This window comes from Equus quagga, chromosome 21 (genome assembly GCF_021613505.1).
Source record: "Equus quagga isolate Etosha38 chromosome 21, UCLA_HA_Equagga_1.0, whole genome shotgun sequence".
In the NCBI taxonomy this organism is placed as follows: Eukaryota; Metazoa; Chordata; class Mammalia; order Perissodactyla; family Equidae; genus Equus; species Equus quagga.
The window spans coordinates 33,050,906-33,070,803 of record NC_060287.1 but is presented as its reverse complement, the minus strand read 5'-3'; the positions used below and the strand labels follow the sequence as shown (position 1 = coordinate 33,070,803).

Genomic DNA, 19,898 nt, shown 5'->3' with positions numbered 1-19,898 from the left:
TTAAAAATATATAAACTAATTTGTGGTGGTGCTACTTGTACAACTATACAAATTCATTAAAAACGCAATCAATCATAAAATGCATTTCAAGAAATATTTATACACCTACACACACTTTACTTATTAAAAAGGTGAGGGGTAGGAAAAAGTTCCTGCCTTCAAAGAGAGAAAAAAAATTACAAATATGTTGTGTTTTATTTAATGGGAAGAGAGAGAACTTAAGTATTTCAGATATCTTTCAACAATAAATTTGCTAACTATAACAAAATATTTTCCTACTATATCCATGTAAAAATGGATGTTATATAATCATTTCAAGCACATCAATATGAAAAAACAAAAGGTTAACTTTTTAGGTAACTTAGTTCCCAGAAAAAACAGTTTACCCCGTCACATTTTTCTTCTATCTACCCTGCTCCTGCAAATCCTTTCTGAATAACTCCAATTAAGTAGAAAAATCAGCATACTGCCAAGGTCTAATAAATAAAACACTCCTTCAACACAAATTTTAAATTATGTAAATGAGTTATGATATGAATTGACTGTAACTCTGATAATACAGGCAGAACAAATACAATTTGAGACGTTAACATGTTATTTGAGAAGACACGCCAATTTCTCAAATTAAAAGAAAATGTTTTAAATGCAAGCCCTAAATACGCATAAAGAGCACGGCAGCAGGTGGGAGAGGAGATCACAATAATAAAGATAGAGCACATCTGCACGACATGTGCTACGTGTGCACTCTGCACTACGTGTACTGTAAGGTATTTTACCATTATCATGCTTCTTATTCCCCATGTGAAAAAACTGACATTTGGAGCTTCGTATTTTGTTCTCATGGTTACCCCAAATCCCTACTACTTTCCTTCCTTTTCATTATCAGTCTAGGGGTGAAGGAAAACGACCTACTGATTCCCCTACTCAGGAACATCACTGAAATTTAGCTAAACTTTTTCCCCTCTCTTCTCTCTTCTCCAAGAACCTGATTTGAAGTAATATCCTTTTGCTCGTTTAATAACTATGAAAAGGTAATGAGTAACTTTACGCTAGTTTTATTTCTCCTCTATCTTCAATGCAGAGAATATAGCCATTACATATTACACTCACTCAGCCATCATTTAGTTTAAATTCCACAAGTATCTATTTAATGCTCTCCTTGTATCAATGTCCCTGCAGTCTCTGTGGTTGCCAAAGTTTACTCGCTAGTGGATTCCTTAAGAAGCGCTCAAAGAAACAGCAGTCCCCAAATTCATTCTCATGCTGAGTAACATTTTGTCTGCTGTCTTTATACTTTAGTCAACTGAGCTAGATATAAAACTCTTGGCTCTCATTTGTTTTCCTTGAGTATATCAGATGTCACTCCATTGCTTCTGGCATAAAGTGGTACTATCAAAATCAGATAATCTAATATTCTTCCTCTGAATAATGACTTGGGGTCTTTGTTGAGATACCCCAAGAATTTTCTTTTCTTGAAAGTCCAGTAAATTTTAAAGAGTATGTCTACATGCTGCTCATTTCTGGATCAATTTATCCAAGTAAACAACGTGCCCTTTCCAAATGTAGTGGCAAATCTTTTTTTTTTATTTCAGGAAACCTACTTAAGTTATAATTATTAGTATTTATTAAGTTTCATTGCTTTGGTTTTCTTCAGAAACCCTTATTACTTGTATGTTAAAATTTCTTTGCCCGTCTTTAGTAACTGTCACTTTCTCTAGAATGCTTCTTTATTTTTCAATTCTTTTGTTTAAACTTTTTTTCTCCCATTCATCTTTTGTTTCTCTGAAGAAATCTTCTGTTGTGTTTTGTCACCCTGTGTTCCTTCTAGTTTAGGCCTCATTTTTAAAATCATTTTTCCTTTTATTTCTCTTTCCTGAGTTATCACCACATTTCTAAGATCTCCCTATTCGGATTTATGTTGGTCTTTCATCCTTGCATCATTTTCTAAATTTCCTTGGGTTTGTTTTCAAACAGCAAGTTATAGTTTTCATTTGTTTCATGGACATTTCTTTCTGGCATGCTTTCGCTGTCCGCAGGAATATTATTCCACTCCTTATTCCTTTTCTCTTACAAAAATTCTGTGGGGAATTTGACCGTGATCTTTGGTGACCGTTTTCACATAAAACAAAACTTTTAGGAAACTAGAGTAGCTTTTCCAGCTTCAGCAAGGGACCTCTTCTGTTTTCATGAAGGATAGTGAAATTCAGGCTCATGAATAAGACAATTTTCCTTTGCCCCCATTGTCTCCATCCTGCTTGATTCTTTTCCCAGAAGTGTCTCCTGAATGTGGGGCTTTAACCAGGAAGGGAGCTTCAACTGCTAAGTTTTCAAAATTCACAGGGATCAGATGGCTCTAACCCCAGAGAACTCACTTTGAGTCCCCTGTATCCTGAGACCTCAGAAACATCTCTCCATTGCAGCTGCTCTCCTCACATCTGCTTGCCACACTTCACAGGCAATGTGCGGGCTAGCTCGGGGTCCTCCTGTTCTCGGGTCCATCAGACACCCTGCTGCTTCCTTCTGCATCATTCTGTACAAATGTTGACACCACGGAGGTCTTGTAGTCACTGGAGATCTGTCCTCACCCGCTTCTACTGGGTAGGTGGGGATACTGTTCACCTAGCCTTGTAGAAGGTGTCCGTGAGGTTTTGGTTTTGTTGTCCTGGTTACGCCATCCATTTTTAGGGAAAACTATGGAGATTCAAAAAATCTATGTCCTGCTGTCATCTTCCCATTCTTGAAAGATTGAAAAATGTCAATCATTCTTTTAGAGGTACATTGAGTAAATATCACTAAAATCTAAAGTAATGAATATGAATCTATTTGCTTTCACCTGGGTCTTGAATAAAGGGACTAAGGTCTAAGAAATTCAACTTTACAAAGTGGCTAACATCAGGTTTCCCATCACCTTTCTATAAATCCCATACGTTCTCTTATGTGATCCATACATCACATAATCATCAACTTCTTCCTCTTAGAAATTAGATTTAAATAAAAAATATGAAACATAAAAGGAAAAGGAAATGGAAAATGAGGAATTCTTAAAACCACCTGAAGAAATTTACTAAAGCAGTTATTCAGATTAAGATATTTTTAAGCGGGGCTGGCCCAGTGGCACAGCAGTTAAGTTCACACGTTCCACATCTCGGTGGCCTGGGGTTCGCCAGTTCAGATCCCAGGTGCGGACATGGCACCACTTGGCAAAAGCCATGCTGTGGTAGGTGTCCCATAGATAAAGTAGAGGAAGATGGGTACGCATGTTAACCCAGGGCCAGACTTCCTCAGCCAAAAGAGGAGGACTGGCAGTAGTTAGCTCAGGGCTAATCGTCCTCAAAAAAAAAAAAAAAAAAAAAAGATATTTTTAAGCGTTAGTAGGATGGTAAAAACTGTTCTTTTTCCAAGTATTTATTGAGCACTCTCTACGTCCCAGGATCCCTGCTAGACAGACACAGGGCATACAATGAGGATAAGCCATAGCCCTCTCATCTTGAGGATGAGACTAGCTAGGACAAAAAAACGGTAAGCAAACATGTGCAAATGCCATAAAAGCATTAAATAAAAACCATTTACTAGGAAGAAAGAATCCTGTGAGAATATCTACAAAACTACCAGGTTTGTCACTTACTCTATGCATTTCTGAAGCAGTTGAACTTTTTCCTCCACTGAGGAGACACTATCACTTTTACATACCCTAAAGCAGAGGAGTCTTCTTTTTGCAGTTGAATTAGAGATTTATTTTTAACTACAATACTCAATGCTCACAGACGTATACTTGAAAGATACACATGATGTAATGCTAGAGAGTATAAATTGGTACACGTTCCCAAATGGCTTTCTGAAAAGCTGTATTAAGGGCCTTAAAATATTTCAAACCCTATGACCCAATATTTAACACTCCTAGGAATCAATTATAAGAGAATAATTTAACATACAACCAAACTTTTATGCACAGATGTTAGTACTTAAAAAAATGAAAAGGAAAAGCAAAAAAAACCCAAAAAACTTAATGTCTAATAAGAGATATTGAACTTAACTAAGAAATGATCATACAATGAAACAGTCACAAATCAGCATGCTTTAAAATAAATTTCTAAAGTAATTCACCTCAAAAACACTTATAATTTTGAATGCTCTGGATTTGTTGCAAGTTCAAAGCGACAGGAGATCACTACAGTTAGTTTTCGATGATACAGGGAAATGTTTATGATATAATGCTAGGCAATAAAAGAGAAGGTATGGGGCCGGCCCTGTGGCCAAGTGGTTAAGTTTGCGCTCTCCGCTTAGGTGGCCTGGGGTTTGCTGGTTCGGATCCCGGGTGCGGACCTAGCATCACTCATCAAGCCACAGTGAGGAGGCATCCCACACAGAAGAACTACAAGGACCCCAGACTAGGATATACAGTTATGTACTAGGGGGCTTTGGGGAGGAAAAAAAGAGAGAGAAGATACAAACAATATAAAACAGATTCTACTCGAGCACACCAACTTGAATAATATTCAAGATGATCTCAATTAATCAAAAACAGCACTAAAAACAAAAAACCAGAAGAGAATGTGCCATAGTACAGTGGACAGTAGAACTTTGGCTAGGCTTTCCTTCTACTTGTCTATATTCTTATAAATTTCCAAATTTTTTCAGTGATTGTGTATCACTTAATAAACAGGGAGAAAAAGTAAAAGCCTGAGAGCAAAGATAAATCCAGTGGATTTAGCATTCACCAGAACCAATAAACTCATTGAATTATTACAAGCAAAATCAGACTGCTTGGGGTTAAGAAATGAACGAGGCTAAAGAAGGGAGAACACATAGAAAAAGACCAGATATACAGGACCATGAGGAGAACAATTTTAAAAGGAGGCAAATTAGCAGTAAGTACTAAAATATTAAAATGTACAAACCTTTTGATTCCCCCAATGCACACTGCATATGAATGGGATTAAAGAAGTTCGGTTTTTTTAAATTTACAGATCTGATTTCTAATTGTTCTGCAATAATATGCCATACTCCTGTGTCTCTGAAGTAGGCAAACTTTGCCCTACAAAATTCACATTTTAAAGTGAGTTAGAGAATCTAAAATTAAAAACTCTGCCACATCAAATGGTTTTAAGTGCTTAAATGCATATATTTAAGAAATATGACAAATACGAACAAATAAGCACAATTTAAATTTCCTAGGTTATTCATCCTCAAAGAGTTATAGTTCTGTATGTTCTAGAACTATTTCAAGTTTTATTTTTTTTTGAGGAAGATTAGTGCTGAGCTAACCACTGCCAATCCTCCTCTTTTTGCTGAGGAAGACTGGCCCTGAGCTAACATCCATGCCCATCTTCCTCTACTTTATACGTGGGATGCCTGCCACAGCATGGCTTTTGCCAAGTGGTGCCATGTCTGCACCCGGGATCCCAACCAGCGAACCCCAGGCCACCAAGAAGCAGAACGTGTGAACTTAACCGCTGCGCCACCAGGCTGGCCCCTATTTCAAGTTTTAAAGTGACTAGCCTATCACTATTGTTAAAAAACAATTTTAGTTGTTAAAAAAGCCCATGTCGACAAAATAAAGAATGGTATCAACTGCTATATCCTACAGCTTTTCCCATAACATTCCCCTGGACGTTAATAGGTATAAATAAAAAATAAAAGGGAGGAGAGGTCTTTTTATCAAATAAATTGAAAAAATCCAAGAGCCTTTATGTTAACATGCACAGTAATGTCTGAGGTAGTGCATTTTCCAAATTTAATTCATAAGTAAGTGATTCTACATCCTAAATAAACTCAATTTGGTTACCTCTTAATTCAAAGGGGTAAAGAGTGGCTCCTAAGTTCCCAGGATGACAGTGTGCTTGGGTAGAATGGTGTCACTCATCACTACGGGGAACAAATGGCAAAGGAGGGGATGTGCAGGACAGACATCCAGTAGGCAGTTACATGAGTCTGCAGCTCAGGAGAGAAGAGTGGGACACAAATGTAGATTTTGACATCATCAGCACAGGGGTGTCAGGTGAAACTGCTAACCAGAGAGAGCTTTCTGCTTTTGCTCTCGATGCCTTGAATTCAACAAATAAGTCTTAAAAATTGATCACAAACATCCACTGCATCATTTGTTTACGTATCTGCTCCTCCTTCAACTGAAATGTGTTCCCCGACTCCTAAGCACAGGATCCTGTGTGTAGAGTACCTACCACAGTTCCCAGTGCAAAGCAAATGTGAGCCAAATAAATGTTTGGTCACAAATGATTTTTCTTTCAAAAATTAAAACATAATCCAATTCCACCTCATTTATATTTAAATTATATTTTAAAACATGCAAAAAGACCCTCAAATTAAACAAGTACAGGAACATCTACACACACATGAACTAGAGGAACATTGAAGTGTGACTTTGGTTTAGTGTTCAGCAAAAATCTATTACTAAGCTTTAGCTTTCGAAGGATCAATCAGTCAATGCCTACTTCAACGTCCTTTCTATGAGATGGTATTAAGATTGAGGTATCATCGCATCTAACCAACAGAAGTCAGTACCAGGAATGTCTGGGGAAAACAGAACATTCACTTTCAAGTATGCGTAAGCATTCTAGAAAAACCTTTCATGGAAAACTCCTCATGAGCTTTTATGTGTTAATTCTGTCAGTGAAGTATAATAAATGTGTGCACAGTAATACAAGAGCAAACTGCAGCATTAATGACGACTAGGAAAGCTGTTAATTTTATATTCAAAAACAATTATTAACTTTTAAATTGTTAAAAGGGAAACATACCAACAGCTACATATATTAGAGAAAACCAGATCTTCCTTCTCGGGTTTTCCTTTGTAAGCCAATAAATGTTGATAACTTTTAAAGAATACACAGCCAAGTAAGGGAGACTCGATTACATCATAAATATAACCTGCGCAGAATTTCTGTGTTCTAGCATTCACAGAATTAACTAGATAACCTTTATAAACTGTATTTACTCTTTAGATATTTCATTTCATCCATAAGCCTTTAAAAAAAATGAGCTTTCTGGAAATTCTTCATATCTTGTGAAGATAAACTAGAAATAAAATAGCAACTTTGCCACTTCAAAATTTCATAAGGGAAAATTTCCAAAATCATTCATATTCATGGATAAATCTATGAGATACCCCAAAAACACTTTGTTCCTCTACTGACCTCAGTTGAAAGTGAGCATCTACTTGGTATAGCCAATGTGCAGTATAGTGCCCAAGGAGCAATCCGGGAGCTGACAGTGCTGAGAAACTGTTCCTGCACCAAAAGGTCAAACTTATAAAATGTGACAACAAAATGTTCATAAAATTCTAAATTTTTTTCTGTAAGTATTCCTAGTTATTTCTCTATGATGGTGATTCTTCAGCCTCAGGATCATGTTGATTTTATCAGCCTCTCAGCCAGAATGTGTACATAGTGTACCTCTAATTTGTACCAGCAAATATAGATGTGCACACCTGAGAGATGGGTTACAGAGGTGATTACTCAATCATCTTTTACTTCAAAAAGAATTACCATCAGATTCTTTGAGTCCCTCATGAATGTAAAATATTTGATCTATAATTTACAAATATATTCAAGCACATTTCTTCACGCAAAATGGTACAGCTGAGACATTTTTTGAAATCCCACTCTAAAGTCAAAAAACGGTAATTTTTTCCTTTTAGAAAACAAAGATCACCAAAAACAAAAACCAATCACAAAAACTTTAATAGCTACACCAGTAATATAATTAAATATCTATTCAAGATTTACGTAGTTACTTCTACCGCATTTCCAAACAGTTTATAAATATAATCAAGTAAGATTATCTCTGATAAGGTCTACCAATATAAGCCACTTGGTTCAACAAAATGCTCACAACTGACCTGATTTAAGAACATACAAGTTTAAAAGCTAACACTTTACCCATTAGCTACACTATATTTTCAAGAGTTTGAACACAGCCATAAATGGAGCAGTCCCCATTTTTCCATGTATGAATAAGATCACCTCAATTAATTACAAAGCAATCAAAAATATTCTTTCAAAAATGCCTTCATAATGTTTTACTATATAAATGACAAAAGGACGAAAAGGAAGAAGGGAGGAAAAAGAAAAGAGAGAAAGAGGGATGAAGGAAGGGATGGAAACAGGGAAGGAACAAGGAAAGAAAAAGTAAAATCCCAGACCATATTTTTTTTAAGGAATCATACATATGGGTATAACATCCTTAACTGTCAGTCTTACTTAAGATATACCACTAACATCTACTCTCTACGCCTTTAAAAGATTTGCTCTATTCTAATAGGGATCTGAGGGAAACATGCATTCAACCATAAAGGTGAGTATTTTATTTATTTTTAACAGAAATACTTCAATTCTCACCAAAGTATTAGCCAACCATTCACTTCTATAAAGGCCAAGTACTAGCAACTACTATGCTATATTTGTATTTACTACCACTATAAGACACTGATTATCAAACTGATTCTCAAAGTTTAATAAATACCCCTACTATCTTTGCATTTATTGATCTAAATAATTCTCCCCACTAAAGCTGTTTATCAGAAAGCTCCCCCATTCAAAATATACCACCAGTTCCCACATTCTCTCAGACAGCCATAGTTTTACTGTATTTCAAAACTTGAGTCACCTGTATGCATCGTCTTCTTTCAAGTCTCATATCATCCTGATGGGGTGGGGGAAGGGAGGGAAGAGTCCAGCAGCAAAACTATAACACTGTGTGAAGAAAAACAGATTATGATAAGAGATAAGGATGCAAGACAATTACCCCTAATTGAGGAACATCTAATGTAACTACAATCCCCAAAACAGAGATAATATTACTAACAAATTCATTTACTAACATTTAAGTTGACTAGAAAATAATTTTCATTAATGAAAATCAATTACATATAAAATACAAAGTATTCAATTATCAGAGAGAAAAACAGTTTTAAAATCTGCCTATCATCGATGAAAACTGAACGCATTTCTAGATATGAAAAGAGTCAATATTCCACTATTCTACGTAATTTGGGGGGATCTACATTTAGTAAGCTCCATCAACTCACAAATCAGTATGAAGGGGAATTCACTTTTCATCGGGGCTTTCTATCAGAAGCAACGAAAATTACTATATAGGAAAGATAACATGTCAATCTACGGCTGTTATTTGTAAATTAGGACCGCTCCCTTAAGCCCTCTTTTGCTTTCCAAGTGGCTTCTCTTACTTTATTGTAATTCTTTCACTATACTTCCTACTTATTGCTTCCATTCGCATTTCATGACTGACTTGCAAATTCTATAATGTCTGACAGGAAAGCAAAAGCAATCTCAGTTGTTGTCGGCAACGAAGAGCACACGGTAACAGCAGAAGAGACAGACAAGCCCAGGCTAAAACCTAACTTAGAAATGAGTTTCAGTCTAAAACTTTATGTTTTAAATTGATACTGTGGAATTCAATAAGTATTCCTAATCAAACAATGTTGCTTATGTTGGCCACGTTCCCAGGCTAGCCAAAAGAAACTATTGATCCCAAAAGATATTACTGGTCATAGATACTGGGGAGCCTGCAGAAGACATACAGAGAGTGAACCAATTCTAGATCCTCTCTTTATCTGGACAAATTCTAAAATAGATTGTTTTCCTTTATTAGCACTCTCTCAACTGATGCCTGTCATTCCCTAAATGTTACATTATGGCATCTCGATCACCCTGCTTAATAATCATCATCCTTTCCCAAAAGTATGTTCCTAAGTTATCATCCAAAGCTCCTATTGCCTCAGCGTAGTTCAATTCAGGGATGTGATAGGAAAAAATGAAGTGAGCTGAAATAATTAACTTTTAATATTTGCAATTTTCAACAAGGATGCTAGTTAGCCCAAACCAACCCCTAATTGGTAGGATTCTAATAGTATTACAAAAGAAAGTAAGAAACAACTAAGGCAGTTTGAAGAAAACACTTTTAGGCAAGTGGGTCATAATATAGATTTACGTCTATACTTATTGCCCAAAAATATTCTGCTTTTCACTTATTTCTCCTTCTACTTCTGAACTCCTGGGTTCTTTAAGAGCTTGAAGTCCGTGCTCTAAATAGCAGCAGCTGGAAGAGAAGCAGCTGGAGCAGGAGCTCAGGGACGGGTGTTTAAATGTAGGAATTATTTGTAAATTAGGAATTGCCTGGGTCTAAAATCATTACCTATATTCCAGATTCCATTCCTGAAGAACCTCTTTCAGTTTAGATGCTGCTACATTATCAAGTAAAACCCTAACATGGGACCAAGTGGTACCCAATTTGGGGGGTATATGAATAGATCAATGGACGAACATTAAAGTACTGTATTAAAAGCTGTATTTGCAAAATAGTATTTGAAACATCAAGATTAAAGATCTTTATTTCAAAGACATAGTTTTCTAACAATTTTCCCCTCATAATTGTCTTTACAATTCTAGTAGGGACCATAGGGAAAGAGAATGTGAATTAACCCTCTAGTTATGAACTACATATTATCAAATTCTTTAGGCTCTCAACATTACATTCTTCACCTATAAAATGTTACAACACTACCTACACCTGTCAACTTCAATGATTTCAATAGGAAAAGAAGGTATTACTGATACAAAAACACTTTATAAGAAGAAAGCAGAATCAAGTAACACACTACTATTCTTTCTATTAAAAGTTGTTAGAAATTAGATTACTTTATTGCTGTTTTAAATATCTAAAGATAAGAAATATGGGTGGGCCAGCAGCACAATGGATAAGGCATCTGACTATACGGATCATCAAAATTGGCCTGAAAACTGACATCTTTTAGAAAAGTCGTCCATAATCACTACTCATCTGAAAAGCAGCCTTTGGCAAAGGGTACAGCGTCTGAGTCACAAAATTTGCTGGGGATACAGGCAGCAACCAAACCTTCACATACTAAGCAATGATAAACTCCTTAAGTCTTGACCTTGGATTGCTTTAAATAAAGATTCTAGTGATTATTTCATACATCCTTCAGGTTGGTCGCTTTTCAAAAGAAAACAAAAAGCTTCTATTCGCTGAGGGTTTTACCACAATAAGTAGATAAAACACCAAATGTACTTTGCAAACTATAGACACAATTTTCTTTCTAAAGACGCTTAAAAACCCAGACAGTCATATTTTAAACTTTTCTGAGTAAAACTTTCAGTGTACTTTTCATCTTTTCCCCTACAAATGAAGTCATCACAAATTAGAGAGCAAAATTAGATGCTAATGAAAAGCGTCTACTATCCTTACCACAGGAACCTCCCATAACCCTCAAAATCTTTTACAGTCTGTTTTAGCTGACATTTTGCCAAAAGCAATACAATGGTCTATGAACAATCTGAGCTTAAGTGGTTTTTGAAGGTAAACTTACAAACCACTTTTTAGTTCTCTGAAAATCAGTGCATAAAGTAATAGCATAGAGCACATCTTCACGGATAGCAGGATTTTAACAGGCTGTCTGAATTAAGCACATGCTATGCTCAGGTAAGCAGGCATCAGACTCAGTCTCTTGGTGTCTGTCTGTCTGTCCTGAGGGGCTAGGGGAGGAGGAGAGAATATCAAGACATCTATTTAAAAGCGCTGATATACAGAGACTTATAAAATTAATAATAATCCAAAAAGACCAAAAGTGGCAAAAGTGTAATTGAAATGAATGCACTTGCATGATATGGCAAATCTAGATAAACTCAGGAGTTAATGAACTACAGGGCAGATACAATGCTTTTCTCTAATGTCACAACGTCTTGTAATGACACAAAACTAAAAGTTCTATCTAGTTTCAAACTAAAGTAGTAGGAAACTATTACAAGCAGCAGGGGGAAAGCATCAGCATGATACCAGGTTGAGAAGTACTGGTAGGCACTGTTTTATTTCTTAAACTGGATGGAAGTACACAGTTGTTTATTATCTTTTAATTTTACAAGTTATATATATTCTTGTGCGTTTGTTTAACGATTAAAAATTTTTAACCCATATTAAAAAATAAAATATAACACACAATGGGATTTAAAAGGACAAGTTAGATAGTAAGTGAAATCAAGGAAAACTTGGGTGATAAATTTGATTCCATGGATTAAAATTACAATGTGATTATCTAAAAATTATACACTATGACTAGCTTTCCTTATAAACTTCTGCTCATTTACACTAACAGATAAAGTGACAGAAGAAAATGTTTTCTTTTCGCATACTATAACTTTAGAAATAGAGTTTCTAGAATTATAATAGCCAAAGGAGTCAAGTGAAATCCTAAAAGCCAGGAACGTTTACGACTCTCCCCAAAACCCCTAGGAAATAGCCAGTCTTAAAAAAATTAATTACAAAGGCAAAAAGCACAAGACTATAGAATGTTATATCAAATCAAAATTAAGAGTATGCAGGGAAAAGAACATTTGCTGAACACTTAACTACACACTGACCACTGACCTGAGACACTACCAACGCTGACACATTTAATCTCCAAAAAGCACTCAAAGCAGGCAGGGTTACCTCCACTTCATCACAGGGCAAAACTAAGGGTCAGAGAGGTTAACTGGCCCGGTCTGAAGTCACAGCTTGTGAACTCTGGTCCCACACTAAAGTTCATATTTTCCACCACACCAAAACGCCTCTCATTGAGGATCACTGAAATGGCTACGAGAAAATTACAAAGATACAAGAATCTAGGTGTCTCTAAGTCTGATTTTAGACCCTGAACTCACTCAGCTGCCTCAACCATCCCAAACATGAAATAAAGCTCCTAAGTAGTAAATTAAGTTGTAAAAAGCATTTCAGTTTAGGAGAATGGAAAAGTAACTCTCCCCAAAAGTTGGCCTAGCAGACAAATTTTGATTACAGCATATAACAGATTGTTATATATTCCCTTTACCAAAACAATTTGTAAAGGAGACAAACTGGGTAAACAATAATAACAGGTAAGTCATTTTTGCACTCAAGTCCTGGGCAAGATAAAAGGACATGAAGGATTATGAACCTGGTCTTGGACTCTATGTCCAACTCCAATGGCGTGCTGGAAGCGGAAGTAGCTGAGATGTGTGTTAAAGGGGAAAGGACACAATTTCTCATGAAATTATATGAGAAGACACGACCCTGAGCAAGGACTGGAGAGAAGGTTCAAGAACCAAGAGCTGGGTGAATTAAATAAACACTGCCCCAAACTTCTGCGACCTCAAGCACCAAGTTACTTGGCCTCTGTGGGACAACATCTGGACTCAAATGAGACAAAATTAGGCACTAAGTATTTGGATCCAGCAATAAATACAGGAAAACAGGAAGGAAATACCTCACATGCATATATCTGTAACAACGCATAATACAATGACAAATATCTTTTTAAAGACTGGAGGGCAGAGACTGAAAGGTTTCTAGGGGTAAGCTGTGATCAGTAAGTGTGAAGTACAGCTACCTGTCACTCACTCAAAACACAGAAACGACCGCGGAGACCCTATTTGGCTTGCTATCCTTTGTCTTCCTGGAGTGTGAAAGCCTAACGATTCGACCAGGTTTATATCAACCTTTGAGCATATAACATATTTACATGTATTCTCTTGTATTCTGAGTTCCTCAAACATGAATTCTCAGACCAGAGAACTTTTCAAGAACCCAACTCCTGCTACTGGAGAGTGACTCCTATATAAAGCAGACAGTAGGAACTATCCCTATCATAATCAGACGTTTAAGTTCCAGAAGGCACATTTCTAAGACAGTTGGTTGAAAGTCAACTTTAAGTACTATTTTAGCTGTATGTGGAATTCAGCAGACTTTTAAAAGCTGGCTTGACTCTAGTGCACCTCTCTCTACAGAGTTTCAGGCCCACATTTCTGAGAGCCCAGTGAACTGAGCTTGAATGTCCCAGTTCTTACTGTTTCCCAGTTAGGAGTGCATATGAGATGTCTTATCGTTAATGGACCGATAAATATTTTCCTTTAATTCACTTAATCCCCATAAACAGTAAGGTAAGCAGTACTATTATCCTCACTTTACAGGTAAGGAAAGGCCCAGAAAAGTAAGGTGAAGTCGCCCCAAGTCAAACATGACTAACTGTAGATGGATACTAATCAAACCCAACCACAGTGACGCCAACGCCGCTGCTCTCAGGTCCCATGTGACACTGAATGCACCATCCCCCACCCTTCTCCCTGCTCACAAAAGGGGAGGAAAGACCAAGCAGGACAGGAAAAAACCCCATTTCTCCTTCCTGTGTCCTCAGCCTTGGTTAATGGGTGTCACCATCACCCAATCTCCCAAACTAAAACTCTGATCATCTAGGACTTCTTTCCTATTGCTTATCGCACCTCCAAACCACAAACTTTTGTGTGGATTTCACCTCAGAATGGTCTTTCAAACTGGCCTCGTGGCTCCATTTGCACCGTTCCCATCTTAGTCAAGGCCCTCCTTGTTCTGTGCGCACACTCTGCTCAGTCTACCCATACAGCCCATTCTCATCAGAACTAGACACCTTAAAAACAAACCCTGTCACCATTCCAACCCAATTGTGTGCAATCATGTTCAGAAGCTCGAAGTGAATGACAGTCTTCTTCCACTTAAAATTTAAAAACCCCAAGTTTTTCCTTCCATCATTTATCTGAAATAAACAGACTATTTTCTGATTATAAAATGTTACGTGTTCATTACTTTTTAAAAAGGGAATAAGAACTAACTAGAAACAAATAACTAAAAGCCACGCAAAATTTCAGCACTCTAAGATAAGGAATCTCTGCTCTTATTTTTTTAATCTTACATCTTTACATTGATAATTTACATTTGTACCATTTTTAATAGTTGTATAGCACTCCATTGCACAGATCTAAGTTTACTTTAAGCAAGTATCTATTGGGGGATTATCTGGGTTGTTTCCAATTTTTCACTACCATAAACTTTGAACCTTGGATCTTGCTTTTACCCACCTGTTAATAGGAACTAAGAGCAAAGTATTATGAACAAAATCCCAGGAATTTTTCAATCTCTTCTGTTGATATGCTTGCTGACAGATCACATAACATACTCAAATTAATTTTAGCTCCTATGAGGAATTAAAAAGGGGTGGTCCAATGACCTCCAGGTGCTCCTGAGAATCAAACGAGGATGAGATCCAGTGCTTAATGTTCTCTCTCGTTACAGTTCCCTCCCTAACCTGAATGCTGGGGTGATCTCATTATGTGTTCCATCAACAAAGCAGTGTCTATCAGACAGAAGACACTTGGGAAGAACACGTTCAATCAATAGCCTGCAAGCCCTTCTGGTAACTAGTTTCTAAGAAATGCACTGGAAAACCACTCTGCTCTCTCCTGATAGCACTGACTTTCCTCAATAGGATGGTCTAAAGTACAAATATATAGACACATACATATTTACTTATAAAATATACATTACATAATGAATTTACATAAGTGCATGTACACATATACTTAGCTGGCTATATGTACTTTTATACATATATAATTATAGATAGTTTAATAAATCACTGCTTTTAATTACCCTTGCATTTCAAAAATACAGAAAAATAACAAGTCCCAGAAATAATAAAAAATGCACACAGTTAGTAATGGCTTACATTTTTCTCCCACAAGCCTATTACTAAGAGCAGTAAAATGAGTACAGTTTTATGTACTTTCCCCGTTACACTTTTGTGGAACTTACAGGGAAATGCTACCTCTTCAAAAATTCTTAAAATGTGTGGTCTTACATTTCAGAGTACCAGTTATCCTCCAAATAGTCCATGTCTCTTTCACTTTTAGCCCAAACCTCAGGTGTTACCTCCAGTTCCACCCCTGGCCCCCCAACTCATCTCTATACATCTTTCCCTCCAAAAGAAGTACTTCAAAGTTTTACTCTGAACTAATAATTCTGGACTTTCTTCTCTACCCTAACCTCTCACTCAAGATCTAGTCCAACAAGCTGCTGGATGTCGCCTATAGGCCATATTACTACCTCAACTCACAATGCCTAAAACACATCCTTACCCCGTCCTCACACAACTCACCTTCCCATCCCTACCCAGGGCCCCACCATTCTTCCAGTGACTTCACTAAGACTGCTGACTCATCTCCTCTAAAGGGTCTCCCTAAATCCTATCAAGTTTCAAAAAAGCCTATGCCTTTCCATTCTTCTCCATGAACACTGAATCACCTTGGTCCAGGTCCTTATTCCATGTTCAGTGTTACAGATGCCTCCTAGAACTAAGCATCTCCCAGCCTGATGGTACGTCAGAAACACTAGGGGAGGAGGAGGTTCCCAAAACTAGGCTGCAGACTCCACTCCCAAAGATCCTGATTCAGGAAGCATGGAGAAGAACCCAAGAATCTTCTTTGCTTTTTTAAACAACAATTTCCAGGTGATTCTTGAGCACAGCCAAATTTGGGAACTACTGTACTTAAAGGCAGCTTATCCCTTGTCTCAATTTATCCCACAGTTAGCTGCCACACATACATTCCTGAAGCACAGCACTTTCAACCTAGATTTAACCCCTCCATAACTTAAGAACGTTTGATCAAATCTTACTTCCCTAAACTCAGAGCTTGGCATGGCATTCTATAAAATGCCATTTAATCTCCTTCTGCACCAATGCTCAAATCATTTCCCCCACCTACAATTTGCCTTTTCTTTACCTAAATCTTTACCTAAATCCTACTCATCCTTCAAGACCACCTCAATTCTCCTTTATCCAGCTTAAGGTCACTCCACTCTCTCCACTGAACTTCCATTTAATTACCTACCATTATATTTTGTTAATTAATGCTATACTCTTACTCCAGTGAAATTATCTACTGCTTGCTAAGTCTCCTATTTCTATTATATCACAGTAGATGTTCAATAAATACACTGGTATAGTGAAATAACAACATGGAAAATATTGTTTTATGTAGAAAAAAGTGGGTTAAAACGCAGTATGCTGATACCATATGATTATATTTATTTTTAAAAGAGAAAGAAAAATACTTGTGTGCAGGAAAAAACCTGACAGATTATACACAAAAATAGTAGTTATCTCCAAAGAGAAGAAATACAGGAAACTTATTCTTATCTTCCGTATTTTCTAAATTTTCTAATATGAATGTGCATTTTGTAGCAAAATAAAATCTTAAACCTAGTTAAACCTTAAGATCTTAACCTAAGATTTTCTTGATCAATGGAAATTCTGTAAAAGTGACTGGCATGGATTATCAGTAGTCAAACTGTCATAATCCTAATACATGACTTATTTGCTGATGTCAACATTTCCCAACCTATACTTCAAATTTCACCAGCCTCACTAGACTGGATATTCAACTTCTGGGACCTCGTTCACAGCCTTGCAATATATGGGCATGCTATTTCTCTAGCCGTCACAGTGGGGTTTTGTTTTCTTATTTTGGTTTGCCCTTTCAATCAAAACTACAAACCTTAACACAGTATTACTGCTCTCTTATTTCCATATAAGACCAGGAGACATACAATAGGTGAGAAAGCTGGAATTAGTATAAAGATAAATCTTGTAACAAAGATCTGGAAAAACCTTTAAAACATCATCTTAAGCACCCCTTCCTCCTGAAGCAGAAGAAAATCCTAAACATAGTGAAAATCTACCCATCTCAAAAATAATTCTCATGATAAACTATACCAATAATTTTCAAATCCTTAGCCATAAATTATACGAAATTCCTCTATCCTAACAAGTTCACGATGTGTGTCTGCACTCTGAAGAAACAGACAACAGCTACACACAGCCTACAAAACACTCTTCATACACAAGACTTACTCTTCAGCTACTTCTCCAACTCGACAGCAAGACAATCTCTCTTCTCAACCCAATTAGCCAGTCTCAGTCCATTCTTCTAAGGACCACAACTATGAGAACAACTTCCAAGTACATCCAATTTTTAAAACTCCAATATAGGTAAAAAGTTCATCATAATAAACTATTAAAGATCTTATTTTTAAAAATCAGTTAATATACTACTAGATCATCACCCACAGTAAGACCCAAAAAAGTGCTTAGAGTTGCTTCACCTGGTGTTCAAGGCCCTGTGCCATCAGGCTCAGAGTCAGCCCACCCTAGTTTAACTCCGGGCTCCACAGCTTACTGAGTGCCCTCTCCTGTAGGGGACTAAGTGTCCTCAGCTACAAAGTGTGGCTAATCCTGTAAATTATTGTATTCCCAATGACAGAGCACACGAAGAGCATTTAAAATATTGCACAGTAAGTGCTCAACGCACGTTTACTTCTTTACACTGCTATACTTTATACTATCATTACCTCCACCTTTCCCTAGTCTTATCTCCTACGACACACTTTCCCCAAATCTACACTCCAGCCACAAGGGACAAAGCTCATTCCCCAAATACCACCTTTTTGCTCAGGCTATTCCATGAGCCTTCCTTACCCACCTCTGCCTGTCAACACCATGCTCCAAGGGCAACACCAATGCTCTCTCCTCCAGAAAGTCTCCCCCAGCACCTCCTACAAATGCCACTTCCTCCTCAACCCTGCTACAGCAGTATTTATACCATGATTACAGCCCTAACCCCACTCCGCCTTGACCTGTAGGTAACTGACCGTGTGCATGTCAGCATCTAGCCCCAGAAAGTGGAAAAAGCCTTCTTCATCTCACCCTCCAAGGCCAGCTTTCTCAACTACAGCCAACTCTCAGTAGAAGAGAGAAAAAAGACATAATCATCAAACCAACTCATCTCCCAGAACATCTGCTTTTGGTTGCTTTGTTGAAACAAGTAGGTGAGTTAAAGTTTTTATATATTTAATACAAGATGATAAGCACAGTTAAGTCATACCTGCAGCCTAACGGCAGAACAATGAGTGTTCCACGGTTTAGCTCTATAATTCATTTCAATACAAAAGGCACAAAATCTAGTATTTTTTCTACAGAGAATGACTGTTATATGAGCTAAAAAATACTTTATATAGTTATCAACACTATATAAATAGCCAGAACCAGATAAAACCTGGGCATAGTTTGTTTGTTCATTTTTCCTGTTAAATACCAAGCATCTCTCTAAAAGGAATATTTTTTAATATGGTTGAAAATATTATAAAACCAGGCAGCCAAAATATTGATAACTGCTGAAGCAGAATGATAGGAACATGAGGGCTCTGTCTATTCTCATGTACATTTGAAGTTTTCCATAATTAAAAGTTTAAAAAAGTAATAGCAATGATATATTTTTAAAAGTATTAGAAATACAATTCTTTAAACTATAATATAAGTGAGCTGCTTGAAAAAAGAAGCTAACTAAAAAATATTTAAAGATTCAGTAACATTTCATGACAAGAGAGCTTACAAACATTCCATGACTGAGCAAAATTTGCTTTTTTCTCTTCTTTTTGTTTGTTTCTCTTTTGGGAGAGGAGAAAGGGGTTGAATAGCTTGGGAAATTACTTTCCATAAAGTGCTGTTTCTGAATGAGTCACAGACAAACATGCACCTACGTAAGCTCTGGTCTCTGTAACATTTCTCCAGGGGTGCTCGCCAAGTTAACAAGTGTATGCTGTGATGTGAAATGCAGGGAGTGAGGGGCAACTCCCTTCAGGACGTCGTCAGGCAGCTTGGTGGGATCCATACAGTGCAACCTTTCTAGCACCAAAGTCCACAAGAAAGACAGATCTCACTACTGGTTTCACCAGCTGACATTCTCTAGCCACTTGAGGAGGAAAAATATTGAACATTATGAGGAAAAAATTGAACAACTTACCCCAAAATTTCCTTTTGCTACCCAAAATCTCATCTGATTTTTATCTTCCTACTTTTTTCTATTATACAAAATAGCACAATTTTTGTGGTATCTAATACAGGTGAATGACACAATAACATTGAATTTATTATCATATTTAGAGCTGAGGTCTTCTATTTCATTTAATTCAAATCAATCCCTTAGCAGACGTGGAAACTGAAGTCTAGAGGTTGTCTGCCTTAC

General features: G+C 36.9%; 1 protein-coding gene across 8 annotated transcripts in view; it reads right to left on the bottom strand.

The window, feature by feature from the left end:
• The window catches only part of LOC124231332 (dual specificity tyrosine-phosphorylation-regulated kinase 1A), a 138,255-nt gene that overhangs the window by 79,367 nt on the left and 38,990 nt on the right, over nucleotides 1-19,898 (bottom strand). For 4 of the 8 annotated variants that reach the window (XM_046648069.1, XM_046648067.1, XM_046648070.1 and 1 more), the window contains exon 2: nucleotides 8,623-8,708. The exons of 1 other annotated variant lie outside the window; for it this stretch is intronic. In XM_046648069.1, the coding sequence (XP_046504025.1) occupies nucleotides 8,623-8,632 (10 nt within the window). In that variant the 5' untranslated portion in view covers nucleotides 8,633-8,708. Of the gene's footprint in view, nucleotides 1-5,785; nucleotides 5,905-7,151; nucleotides 7,245-8,622; nucleotides 8,709-19,898 lie in introns of those variants that run through there. 3 more of the 8 variants (XM_046648071.1, XM_046648076.1, XM_046648073.1) reach the window with 2 other exon arrangements.